The following is a 14300-nucleotide window of genomic DNA, read 5'->3' as shown; positions in this document are numbered from 1 at the left end:
TTGCAGTGGTTATGATACCTTTATTCGTGCCAAATGTAATAATTTTCAAAGATGTTGCACAAGCCTTCTAGTCTGTCTTGACTAGATTGTAAGCTTCACAGCACAGGGACCATCTCTTATGTGTATCTGTATAGTACTGCATATACCTTGTAGCACTATATAAATGTTTTGTAGCAGTATTAGTAGCTTTTCAGAAGGATAGGAACACATACATCAACATCTTTGAACAATTCTTATGATGGCCTATTAAAAATTATGGCAACCTGTAAAATATTCAGAAGAGCATTTACTATCCCTCATAACAAGCCTGGAATATTTGGAAAGGTGTCAGGAGCATGCTTCTGCTGCATTGCACTGCATCTTCTCACTTCACATCTATCTCCTCAGTTGAGCTGGAAGCTGTGCTTTAGGAACTGCCTCCAGAAGCAGGGGCTATGCTGCTGACCCAGAGACAGTTGTCCTCTGCTATCTAGGCATTAGCAAAGGTTAATAAATTCAGCTACCTGGTCACAAGAAATTTGCTCTTGAGAACCGATTTGTATTGCTGATATCATCAGCTGGCAGCTGTTATGTTTGGCGATCCACAGACTGCAGACTGCTGCACTCACCTCTTCAGCCACACGCCGAACCTCAGCTCTCTTAAAGGGCCAGTGGTGGGAAAAGCCCCACAGCGCCAGACGATAACATCACAGCCTAAGCCCTATAAAGGGCTCACTAGTCCCTGGATTTAATGCCTCAGCAACAGGTCCCACTACTCCTGTATACAGCATCTCGTCTTCAGCCCAGTCTCGTCTTCAGCATCTCGTCTTCAACCAGACTTGTTTTCAGCATCTTGTCTTCAGGTCCTGCATAGTCTTCCGCGTTCCTTGCCTTCTTTGCTTCTCCTTGCCTGATCCATCCTTCCTATCCATCCCTTCTTCCCTTCAGATGGATACCTGGATTGACCTCGGCCTGACCTCAGATTACGTTTGACCACTGCCTGCCACCAACCACTTCCTGACCTCGGATTATGCTTGACCGCTGCCTGCCACAGACCACTGTCTGCTCCTGGATACACCTGACCTCTGTCTGCCTATGACCCTGCTGCTATCCAAGGAACTCATCCTCAGCCATCAGTGGAGACCCCACCTAAGACCTGCTGACTCCAGCACCCAAAGGCTCAACCGAGGGGAATGATGGCTGGTAAAAGCAAAGCTCCAGCTGGGCTTCTACTTTGTCCAGGTCTGCCTGCTGACAGTGGGAGCCTGCAGGTCTCCTCCCTGCAGGTTGTGCCAATCCTGCCTCAGCCTAAGGGTCCACAAACGCAACAGGTTGCTGAAGCCATGGACCTGGCCGACTTGACCTGTTTGCAGGCCATTCTGTGTCTTGCCCATAGGCCTCACGAGCAGCAGAAAATCTTGGAGGTTCTGATTGCCTCCATGGATTTCTTGGCTACCCACCTGAACACTCTGACCAGTGCTGTGGTGCCACTTCCACCTGCTCTGGCACAGGCGCCTTCTGGAGCCATCAGTTATCTGATTCCACAGTTACCGTCTCCACCCCAGTATGCCAGAGACCTCAAGTGACTTCATGGATTCCAAAATCAATGCAAGTGCCAGTGCCACTATTCTCGGATGACTGAATGAAAATTATATACATGCTCTCCCTAGTGGATGGCTCATCCCTGGATTGGGCATCTCCCCTCTGGGAATAGAGAGATCCCCTTTTGCTCAACCTGAAACATTTCACTGAGCAATTCAGAGTGGTCTTCGAGGAGCCCAGCCATGCAGCAACAATGACGTCTTACCTGCTCCACCTCCGCCAAGGCTCCAGAACCTTGGCAGAATTCGCCATAGATTTTTGGACACTAGCTACTGAATTAAATTGGTGTGAAGACAGTCTGACCACTATATTCCTTGAAGGTCTGGCACCCAAGATCAAGGATGAGCTCACTGCCCAAGATCTTCCAACTTCATTAGAGGAGCTCATGGTCTTGACTGGGAAAATCGACCACTGACTACAACAAAGAGCTTGTAAGACCCAGCCAAAACGAAGGAGCATTGCTTTGTCATCTAGGTTCCAGAACCCACTCTCGCCTTTGACTGCTCCTCTGCCCTCCTCACCATTGTCGGAAGAGCCTATGCAACTGTGGCATTGCCACTTAGCTCCAGATGAGAGGCTTGACCACCAGCAGCAAGGCCTTTGTTTATATTGCACTGGCCAAGGATACTTGTTAGCTCAATGTCCATTGAGGTCAGGAAACCTCAATACCTAGGGGCCTGCAGGTAGTGACCCTAGGCCTCTCCATTCCCATTCCCCAACTACTGGTTCCTGTGAACCTGAAGCTGGGTTCCACAAGCTTTTCCACACAGGCTTTTGTGGCTTCTGGCTCTGGAGGAAAGAATTCATTGAGCAATTTTTAATTCCCATGGTCCAAATGACCTCCCCATTAATCATTTCTTCCATTTAAGGAGACTCTCTTCCAGGAAAAGTCACATGACCTTTCACACCAGTCTCTTACATCTGGAAAAGCTTATTCTGCACGTGATCACCCTAGCTATCCATCCTATTATTTTGGGGCTATCCTGGCTCCAGCTGCATCAACTGCATTTCAACTGGGCTACCCTGCAACTTGCTTGATGGGACCATGAGTCTTCGGACGCCTGCTTGGAACATATTGAACCTCCTCATTCCATGCCTATGGCTATGGTATGTCCGGGTCTTCCTCCGCATAAGAACAAAAGAAATTGCCATGCTGGGTCAGACCAAGGGTCCATCAAGCCCAGCATCCTGTTTCCAACAGAGGCTAAGTCAGGCCACAAGAATCTGGAAAGTACCCAAATACTAAGAAGATCCCATGCTGCTGATGCCAGTAATAGCAGGGGCAATTCCCTAAGTCAACTTGATTAAAACCAGTTAATGGACTTCTCCTCTAAGAACTTATTCAAACCTTTTTTAAACCCAGCTACACTAACTGCACTAACCACATCCTCTGGCAACAAATTCCAGAGCTTAATTGTGTGTTGAGTGAAAAAGAATTTTCTCCAATTGGTCTTAAATGTGCTGCTTGCTAACTTCATGGAGTACCCCCTAGTCCTTCTATTATCCAAAAGTGTAAATAACCAATTCACATCTACTCATTCAAGACCTCTCATTATTTTAAAGACCTCTATCATATCTCCCCTCAGCCGTCTCTTCTCCAAGCTGAACAGCTCTAACCTCTTCAGCTTTTCCTCATAGAGGAGCTGTTCCATCCCTTTATCATTTTGGTCGCTGTCATCTGCAGGGCGATGGATGAACTCCGGATTGGCTTTTTCAGATCCCGTGCAATCTTTAAAAGTCCAATGGTAGTCAATCGTAAATCTGTCCTCCGGTTCCCAGGAAGTTCCCCTGGCGGGGCTCAAACCCGCCTAGGTCCCAACTTTTATATTATAGTCCTCTATAGCCTTTATATTATAGTCCTCTTCTATGTATCAAACAAGTCCCGATAAACACAAAACAATTGTCCCAAAACCAGCCAACAGGGAATTTAAGTCAGGCACTGCTGGCCTATCTGCCACCTCCCTCGTACCTCTGGGCCTCTACTTGGCAGTTTTAAAAATAGTTACTTCACCAGAGGGGGAAAATACAAATGGAGGCCTCTGAATTCCCTGACTCACCTTCCTGACACCAAGGTTGCAGTCCTTCCTTCTTCGGCCTCCCCTACATATGCAGCTTCCTGGGAACAGAGGCCTTCAAAGAGATGGGCATCATGGTCTGGGATCCGTCCTCTTTCATCCTGAGAAGGAGACTGAATCTGCCTTGGCTGAGGCTGGCTTTTATAGGTTGGAGGCTCCTCCCCCAGAGGCCAAGGATTGGTTCCCGTATCTCCACCCCCTTCCTCCCACACCTGGGTCTCTTGTTTCTCTACTATCGGGGAGGGGGGGGGGGGGGGAAAGAAGCCAGCGTGACTCTCTGTCTGTCACCCGGTTTTCCTTCTCTGCTGAATTCCTTCCCCAGGGATTTGTAGTCCCTGGGGTTTCCTGGTTAGTTGGACGCCGACCGCTGGAGTTTTAACCTCCTTCCCCTGGCCGGCATATAGACCCTGTCACAGTCGCCTTTCTCTGTACTTTCTCCATCGCAACTATATCTTTTTTGAGATGCGGCGACCAGAATTGTACGCAGTATTCAAGGTGCGGTCTCACCATGGAGCGATACAGAGGCATTATGACATTTTCCGTTTTGTTAACCATTCCCTTCTTAATAATTCCTAACATTCTGTTTGCTTTTTTGACTGCTGCAGCACATTGAGCTGACGATTTCAAAGTATTATCCACTATGATGCCTAAATCTTTTTCCTGGGTGATAGCTCCTAATATGGAACCTAACATCGTGTAACTATAGCAAGGGTTATTTTTCCCTATATGCAACTTGCACTTGTCCACATTACATTTTATCTGCCATTTGGATGCCCAATCTTCCAGTCTCGCAAGGTCCTCCTATAATGTATCACAATCCGCTTGTGATTTAACTACTCTGAATAATTTTGTATCTTCTGCAAATTTGATAACCTCACTCATCATATTCCTTTCCAGATCATTTATAAATATATTGAAAAGCACCAGTCCAAGTACAGATCCCTGAGGCAATCCACTGTTAACCCTTTTCCACTGAGAAAATTGACCATTTAATCCTACTCTCTGTTTCCTGTCTTTTAACCAGTTTGTAATCCACAGTATGTAGATTATCAAGACAACTTTTCAAAGAAGAAGGCTGAGGTTCTGCCACTGCACCACCCCCCTATGATTGCAGCATTGAACTCGTCCCAGGAAGACAGCCCCCACGTGGATGGATCTACCTCCTGTCTCTGGAGATTTAGGCCATGTTCAATTACATTCGGGAAAATCTGGAACACAAATTTATCCATCCCATCTTCTTCTCTGGCAGGCACTGGGTTCTTCTTTGTTGCAAAGAAGGATGGCTTCCTTGGGCCATGCATCAACTACTGTGGCCTGAACTCATTAACACAAATAACAGAACTCTTTGATTGCCTGCAAGGCGCTAAAATATTCACAAAGCTAAATCTCAGGGGAACGTATAATCTCAAGTCTGGTGATGAGTGGAAAACTGCATTTAACAGCATGATGGACATTATGAATACTTAGTCATGCTGTTTGAGCTTTGCAGTGCCCCTGCGGTTTTCCAGAAAATGGTCAATGAGATCATTCTTGACCTTCTCTACTGTGTGTCATATATTTAGATGACATTTTATTCTTTCCTCAAACATTGAGTTCCTACTGCCAAAATGTTCACCTTGTTTTCCCAACATCTGCGAGAGAACAACCTTTATGCCAAGTTGTAAAAATGTCTCTTTGAACAAGAGGAACTTCCTTTTCTGGGATACATGATTTCTTGTGATGGATTCCGCTTGGATCCTGCCAAGGTGAAGGCCATCAGGGACTGGCTCCATCCCAAGGGGCTCTGAGCTCTACAAAGATTCTTGGGATTTGCTAATTATTATTGTCAATTTATCCCAAATTACTCATTTGTGGCAGTTTCACTCACTGTCCTTACCTGCAAAGGTTCCAGTGCCAAAGACTAGCCACCTGAAGCTCTAGAGGCATTTCAGAACTTTAATGCCTTCACAGATGACCCTTCATTCTAGACGTCGATGCCTCTTTACTGGGTGTAGGGGCTGTCCTTCGTCAACAAACCCCAGAGGGAGTCCTCTGGCCATGTTCCTCTTTTTCTAAGAAGTTTTCTCCAGCTGAGCATAATTACAGTATCGGAGACCAAGAGTTTCTGGCTGTCAAATTAGCTCTTGAGGAATGGTGCCACCTACTCGAAGGAGCTCAGCACAGAGTTACAATATATACAGAGCACAAAAACCTCGAGCATCTACATCAAACTCAGCAGTTTATTGCAAGACAGGCCCCTTGATCTTTGTTCTTCACTAGCTTTGATTTCGAATTGCATTACCACCTGGCATTCAAGAATCAATGGGCAGACGCCCTCTCTTGCTCCTTCCAGACAGAGGATGTTCCAGAATCTCACAGACACATCATCAACCCCGCCAGGTAACCATCCCTCCAAGGAAGATGGTCATAGCCTCCAGACTCCATGAGAAAGTGTTAAAATGGGCCCATGTCTCATGTCTTGCAGGCCACCCTGAACGGGCACAAACCCTTGAATTTTGACCATCATGACCTATGTGGACTTGTGCCCTACCTGTGCACAGCAAAAAGTGCTGCATGGCTGACCCTGGGGGGTTGTTACAGCCATTATCAGCCCCCAGAAAACCCTGGACCCACTTGTCCACAGACTTTATTATGGATCCTCCAGTCTCAAATGGCACCACCATGATTTGGATTGTGGTACACTGATTCTCTAAGATGGCACACTTCGTTCCCCTACTGGATCTCCCATCTGCACCAGAACTGATGCATCTCTATGTTCTTCAGGTCTTTCGCCTGAACAGCTTGCCTAATCATGTATTGTCTGATAGAGGGGTCCAATTCACCTAGTAATATTGGCATTCTCTCTGCAGGAAATTCAGCATTATACTTGATTACACCACAGCCTATCACTCATGGGGTAATCATGGGGTAATCAGAACGCACCAATCGCACCCTCAAGACCTTCTTCTGCTCATACATCAATAAGCACCAGGATAACTGGACCATGATGCCTCTGTGGGCCAAGTTCTTTCATAACACCCATATCAACGCAGCCACCGGATCTTCCCCTTTTCAGCTGGTCTATGGGAAACAACCATTGTCTCTCCTGTCAATGCTGATGACAGTGCTGTCACCAGCGGCTCAACTCTCCACCCAGGAATCGCATGAACTATGGGAATGGACCAATCACCTGATCAAGATAGCCACTGACAGAGCCAAGAAGACTGCGGATGCCCGTAGGAGGCCAGCTCCCCAGTTCAAGATTGGGAAAAAAGTGTGGCCTAGCACTCAGCATTTGCACCTGCAGCTCCCTTCCATGCTTATTCAACCTAGGCCAAGGCCCAGGCATAGGCATTGGGACTTGGACTCTGGCCTGAGTCACGGCGTCATTTCTGGGCCTCAGCCTCAGCCTCGGGCCTGGGACAGTACTTCAGCCAAGACCCAGATATTGGGACCTGGCTTCCTGGATGTGTCGCAGCATCGGGCCTAGGTCTGTGCTCTGGCCTAGGCCAAGGCCCAAGCATCAGGACCCAGCTTCAGAGCCAGGTCACAGCATCAGGCCAGGGTCCGGGGCATGTCCTGGAGTCAGGCCCAGCCTTTGTCAGATACCTATGGATCAGGTAAGTTTATTTATTTTATTTTAATTTTGGGAGTCTTGGCCAAGCCCCAGTATTGGCATGGGCCTCAGCCCAGACCCCGAGTTCGCATTCAGGATTAGGTCATGGTCCTTGCTTTGGGCCTCGGCCTATGACCTAGGCCAGGCCCCTTCTTTAGGCCTAGGCCGAGGCCCTGGCATTTCACTTGGGCATAGACCACAGACACTGCTTTGGGCTGTGGCCTATGCCCTAGGCGAGGCTCCGATTTCAGGCCTAGGCCTAGGCCCAATGCATTAAGTTTAAAATGAATTTTATAAATAGGGTTATTTTCAGTCAGGGGGCCCCTCGATAGAAACGAATTGGCCCTATTTGTCACATTTTGCATATTCATTTTAAACAAATACACATTCCTACAGAGCAACCATATACAGAAACCAAGAGAACAACGACAAAGTTGTCTTAACACTTAGGTTAATGCTGTGAGATGTCTTCATCTGCATCAATGTTTTTTATCAAATAGTTGAGAAGAGCCAGACAACATCATGTATCTTAAAATCAGCACATCAAAAAGTGCTAACCAGTGGCAGAGTGGCCTTAATGGTGAATGTGTTTTACCATTCACAATGTGTTTTAGGAAGGTAGTGAAATGTCTAACCAGAGCAATCTTTGACTATTTAAAAAGGGATAAATATTTGTACAACAGTGTACCAGAAATCAGTGCAGCCAACCTTTCTATGAATGTCTACAGAATGCTCATTTAAAATTCAGATTATATAATGAAGTATAACCATGTTTCTAGGAGCAGGTGTTAATTTCTTGCTTTCTGTTAACTTTATCTTCAGGAGAACAGCCATTACACAGATCTTGGGGCCTCACTACAGTAACGAGGTGAGTACACATCAGAGGGAACTATTTTCTTAAAGCGTCTATTTTTCTTTATATCCTTAGAACTAGCAGTCTTCAAGTTTCAGTGGGAAAAGCAAATAAAAATGATTAGTGTTGATTGATATCTGATAAATGATGATGGATAAAGCTTGATTATTATTGCACCACTACTTTACAAACTGCCCATCTTTCCTAAAATTTAATAGCATGCATTTACTTTTAAAAGATTTCTTTCCTCTCTTTTCTTTACCTGGTCCCCACTGAAAACAAACAAAATCCAGCCCACCTACCCACATTATCCACTCCAGCACTCATACCTCTTAGCACCCCAGTTAACAGAAGTCACTGGATCTAGGGGCACCAGTAAGAGCCTTCTCCAGGTCACTCTGTAGAAGCACACAGGCCACCAGCCTTTCATGAAAACACATAAATCAAAGAAGGTTGAGCCAATTCATTCATCTACAATAATTAGGACAAATCATCTTGACAGAACGACCTGCCATGAGTTACCTGTGCATGAATATCCCTGCATTACCAGCAATCCAGGGCAAGTAAATTTGAGGTACCGCATAAATCTCTTTGGATTTGCAGTAGATCCTTTTTGCACAGTGCAGCATTGTCTACCTCATCAGGAAAAGAGTTGCATAGGAGCTCCTGAAAAACTCCCCCATCAATCAGCCACCTATTGAACTACAAAAACCTATTTTTGTCTCAAAAGAGGATGTCCCACAGCCAAAATCAGATCAGAGGACACATCAGTCACTTAACCAGATTGCACATCTTGTCTAAGGAGTCAGAAGGAACTATCTAGCTGCTCTTCTCCAGCATTGCTACTGTGATCCCTCAGACTGGAGTCTTATTTTTGCCTAAGGGATGAACACATCATCAAAACCCTTAATATTGGGTTTTTTATTATCACACTCAATTGCAATGGAGCCAAGTCGGTCAGAGGTGGTTGACCAGAGCATTTCCCCTCAGGGGTGATTGGAAGAACCTCCCAGTCAATTTGCATTATCAATAAAGTCATGGATTAGTGAGTTCGTGCCATTAGGTTCAGAAGAAGGATCTACTGATATACCTTATATCTATTACCAGATCCTCCCTACCATACATCACCCCTGGAGGAATTGACATATTCAACATTCTTAGAAAAGATGGGGACGACGCTTAGTGTCAGCATATGAAGAAAAAAAGATAGACTCCTACTCGGAAGTCTTTGGACTGCTCCACATATTTGACACTCCATTAGATCCAGCTGCTCTTCCAGTCAACAATATTCTAACCTTATTGCAGATGACAATTTGGGAAACACCTATCTCTGGTATTCCTACATCTAAGAAACTAGATTTAAAATAGAGCCCAAAAATCACTGGCATTCAAAGTCATACAACTGCCACACCAGTCCATCATTATGGAATCCACTCTGAAAAAGGCAAAAAACCCCAAGAATTCATTCAAATTCACCCTCAGAAAATGACCATAGGCTACTGGACAATTTTGGCAAGAAAGTTTTTCAAAGCTCCCTGTTCAGTTCACCACTCATATTGCTACTCACCAGTTCTATATGGAAAAGTATCTTCATGATTGCATTCAAAAACTAAAGCCTTTTCTACAGCCTATGGAAGGTAGGAGTTATTATCTCAGTCATTTTTGGATGTGGAAGAATGTGTTTGTCACCTTTTCTGTTCTATCAATAAGTTGTTCAATTCCATTTCATGTACCTCGTCAGCTTTGTTTGGAACTAGGCGTACGGTTTGGCTTAGAGCAAGTATCATCCGAGAAGATGTCCATGACAAGTTGTACAGAGGGTGAGGGCGCCCTTCTTCACTTGGCCACAGGTGCCAAATTGCTTGGCTAAGACTTTGATCATGGATAATTACAGATAAGGATTCAGGGCACTGTAGCCCTAGATAGCATTTGCCAATGTTGCTGGAAGAAGATGCTAATGAATAACAAAAATATTAAAGAAAATATGCTGAGGTAGATCTTTAGCACCACTGTAAATGGTGGGCTGAATGGTGGTATATTACCTTATAGAACACACTGCACAGATTTGTAAAAGCAAATATTTGGTTTACTATATATTGTAAAATATGGTAAAAATCAGCAAAGACAAATAGTATTACAGTAAATATAAGTAAAGCTAAATCGTATAGCAGCAGTAAAGTAATGTAAAAGATTTATACAAAGATACCTTCCTCTCTATTGTGAGACAATGTATCTTGGAAGAAATTGAGAGCACAGCAGGCCTGGAGATCCCATGGGATGGCTAACAGCACTCTCCCTCTGGAAATCTAAAGGACACTGTTAATTGCAATTAACTTTATACTCTCATTTTCTGGCTCTAATCCAGATTTTGCAAGTTCAGTTGGTCTTATTTAGAACTCACAACTTCAGCAGAATTATGTCTTAAGCTGTGGTTTGCTATGAGACATCCTGTTACTCCATAAGTCACAGACAGTTCAGATACTGAGCTTAACAAACAGTTAACAGATGTTTCCTATTCCTATTTCTACTTGTTACTTACTATGCAGACTAAAAAAAAGACATCGTGCTATAGTACCATGCCTAATGATTCTATACTAAGCTATGCAATATATATTTTCCACATTTATTCATTTATTTATTGGTGATGGCTTTGTTTCACTATCCCAACTGTGCATATAAAGTTCTTCCAGTTCACTTTTTAACTAACTCCCTATATAGCCTTCCCTAGCCATTTAGCCAGATAACTACTTATCCAGCTAAATAGTAAACCAGCTAAGTGGTGGACAGGGGGGTAACTGGGAGGAGTTGCGTTAGCCAGATAACTTATCTGGCTAATTCTGGTTGTTCCATCCTATTTATTTTATTTATTTATTTAAAAAATTCTTATGTACATGCAGATTCAAGATCTGATCAGAGCTATGAACAAGCTCCATTTTGTTAAAAACAAATCATTCATCACAAATACCTAAAGTTAGCCAGATAAATTTATCCGGCTAACTTTTAGATAGTTGGGTATATTCAGCTAAATATACTGGCTAAGTTAACTGGATATGTTGAACCAGGTAACTAGCTGCTGGATCATGGCTGAATATAGACCTCAGGAAGGCTTAGAACTTGTGGTGGGAGAGGAAGGGGACAAAGAAGAGTATGGGGAGTTACATGGCTGAATTGTTATCACCTTTTGAATATGGATGAGATGGAATTGGAGCTTGGAAACCTGTGGAATATCCCCCAAAACGTGCTGATATTCATGCCATAGGTTCCAGCAGAGTGACATGAGTCTAGCTCAAGTGGATGTGTCCCACAATGTGTGTTGGCAAGGAGACTCCAGGTTACATTTCCCTCTCCACCATGCTCTTTGGGACTTATGCAATGCTGATTTTTTACCCATGAGCATAGAATAGGAAAAAGTCCTTTCTTATAAGTCCCTTTGTCTTTGAAGAAGCAGTGTAACCTCTCTCAATTAAGACTATGTAAGCTCTTTTGTAGGAGAGACATTGTAACCATGTGAAGTATCTTAACAGCAGGATGTGCACTGCTGTGCCATGTAAGTAATTATTACTATTGCAGAATTAGTGACTAATATGTAAAAGTTAATTTGTAGGCTATCCTTTTGATCTTTTCCCTTTTAAATATGCTAGATCAAAACAATGAGGCTTCTGTTTTCAGAGGCTTTTCTCCTATTCTTTATCTAATGAAAAAGCTTTTTTGAAACCAGAACTGCTAATTTGCACAATTATCTGCTGGTAACCCTTTTAAGTAAAGAAATATAAATCCGTGACAGGTGTTTTTAACTAAGCAAACATTAGAACAATTAGTAAATCAATACGGATACTCCAGGACAAAGTTATTATATTCCAAGCAATAATTAATTTAAATATCCTTTCTTGGTTTTATATGTCACAAATGCAGAGAGACAAAGTAGGATAGATTTTCAAGACAGTACTGAGCACGTGACTTAGCCAGCTCTATCTTAGGGAGGCTGTGGCTGAAAATAGGCTTAAATCATTTAACTGGCTATAAAATAGATTTAAGGAAGCTATGACAGTGCTCAGATAGCCACTTAAGGAACTGATGTAATAAGATGTGCTGGGCTGGGTACATAGTTTGACCCACAAATGTGTGCACATTTTTTCTATGCAGACTTTACTCTCAATACAGCAAGGAGTTTTATGTGCAAAAATATGTGCACAAACCAGCATAAAACTTCACAAAAATGAGCATTTCTCCATTTAAATCCCATGTTGATGAAGTTATTAGCTATTACTCCCTGATGCAGAAAGGCATGAAGACTCATCTCATAGGCCTGGATTTTCTAAAGTCGCAGACCTTAGAGAATTCATCGGTAATGGAGGGGGGGCGGGCCTGCGAAAGCCGGCAGCGATCGCACCTCCGCGGTGCGATCGCTGCCGGCTTTCGCACCCAATAGCGCCACCGTAAAAGGTGGTGCTATTAGGCTCGCTACTGGCAGCGAAAAGGGTTCTTACCTTTTCACCGCCAGCAAAGTTTCTGCCTCGTCCGCCCCAACGACGCCACGACTCCTCCTCTTCCAGGGCCAACTCCGCCCCGCTCTAGCTATCGCACGCGAAAATGACCCCCATAGTTTCTTAATTCTAGAAATGTAACTGCTGATCAGATCTAAAGTAAAGTTACTCTGTCTAATGATAATCTACAGGGCTGAACCTACATTTTGTGGTATGCTGGTTCGCTGCTTGCTGGGGGATGACATTAGAACTCCAGTGGTTTCCATCCAACATTCCCGTCTTCTAGTTTAAACACCTGTCAATACACTGAGGCTGAGACATGCATAGAACAGTAAAAGGCTATACATTAAAGATGGCTTACATCTATGACAGGAAAAAAGATCCTATATGTGAAATTTAGATCACAAGTTGACAAATGTTTAAACCAGAAGACAGGGGTGGCAGATAAAAGCCAATGGAACTGGGATGTTTAACCCCAAAAAGCAGATGGGGAAATCACTAGGTTGCTGGGGAGACCAAGAGGATCAACAAGCAAAGGAGAAATAGCTGTAAAGCTATGAGTACAAATGCTAATAGTTTAGGCAATAAAGTTCCAAATTTGCAAGCTTTATTGGTGGAGGTGGACTTAGACATCATTTCTAGTACCAAAACATAGTTCAGTGAGTCTCATGAGTGGAAAATAACCATACTGGATTATAATCTTTTAGGAAAGAGAGAAGTGACAGAGAAGGGAGAAGAGTAGTTTTTTCTCAACAGTCATATAAGAACATAAATTTTGCCATATTGGGTCAAATCAAAGGTTCATCAAGCCCAGTATCTTGTTTCTAACAATAGCCAATCCAGGTATCTGGCAGGATCCCAAAAGGTTGATAGATTCCATACTACTTATCCCAGGGAAAAGCAGTGGATATCCCCAATTGCATATTAATATGGTTTATGGACTTTTCTTCCAGGATCTTGAACAATTCCTTTTTAAACCCAGCTACACTAACAGCTTTTACCATATCCTCTTGGCAATGAATTCCAGCGTTTAATTATATATTGAGTAAAAAAATATTTCTCCTATTTGTCTTAAATGTATTACCTAATATCTTCATTCTATTCCCCTACTTTTTGAAAGAGTAAACAATCTATTTGCATTTATCTATTCTACTCCACTCATTTTATAGACATTTATTACATTTCCCTAGGCTGTCTTATCTCCAAGATGAAGAGCCCTAACTTCTTTAGCCATTCTTCATAGGGAAATTGTTCCATTCCCTTTATCATTTTGGTCGCCCTTCTTTGTACCTTTTCTAATGCTGCTAAATCTTTTTTTGAGATGTGGTGACCAGAATTACACACAATACTCAAGGTACAAAGGCATTAAGATATTCTCTGTTTTATTCTCTATTGATTTCCTAATAATTCCTAACATTCTATTTGCTTTTTTGGCCACTGCTGCACACTGAGCAGAGGATTTCAATATCTTATCAACGATGATACTTAGATCCTTTCCTGAGTGATGATACCCAATGTGGAACCTTGCATTGTGTAGCTATAATTTGAGGTTTTCTTCTGTTAGGGGTAGATTTTCATACTCCGCGAATAGGCCTACTTTTGTTGGCGCTCCAGGCGCAAACAAAAGTACGCTGGATTTTAGTAGATACGCGCGGAGCCGCGCGTATCTGCTAAAAACTTGGATCGGCGCGCGCAAGGCTATCGATTTTGTA

The 14300-nt window shown here is 43.4% G+C and overlaps 1 protein-coding gene across 5 annotated transcripts in view; it reads left to right on the top strand.

Moving 5' to 3' along the window:
• The window catches only part of RALY (RALY heterogeneous nuclear ribonucleoprotein), a 918689-nt gene that overhangs the window by 874264 nt on the left and 30125 nt on the right, over positions 1–14300 (top strand). For all 5 annotated transcript variants that reach the window (XM_029612733.1, XM_029612736.1, XM_029612731.1 and 2 more), the window contains one exon: positions 8074–8119. In XM_029612733.1, coding sequence (XP_029468593.1) covers positions 8074–8115 — 42 coding nt within the window. In that variant the 3' untranslated portion in view covers positions 8116–8119. The remainder of the gene's footprint in view (positions 1–8073; positions 8120–14300) is intronic.

This window comes from Rhinatrema bivittatum, chromosome 8, assembly GCF_901001135.1.
Source record: "Rhinatrema bivittatum chromosome 8, aRhiBiv1.1, whole genome shotgun sequence".
Taxonomy (NCBI): Eukaryota; Metazoa; Chordata; class Amphibia; order Gymnophiona; family Rhinatrematidae; genus Rhinatrema; species Rhinatrema bivittatum.
The sequence above is the reverse complement of the archived record's forward strand: the minus strand, read 5'-3'. Positions and strand labels throughout refer to the sequence as shown.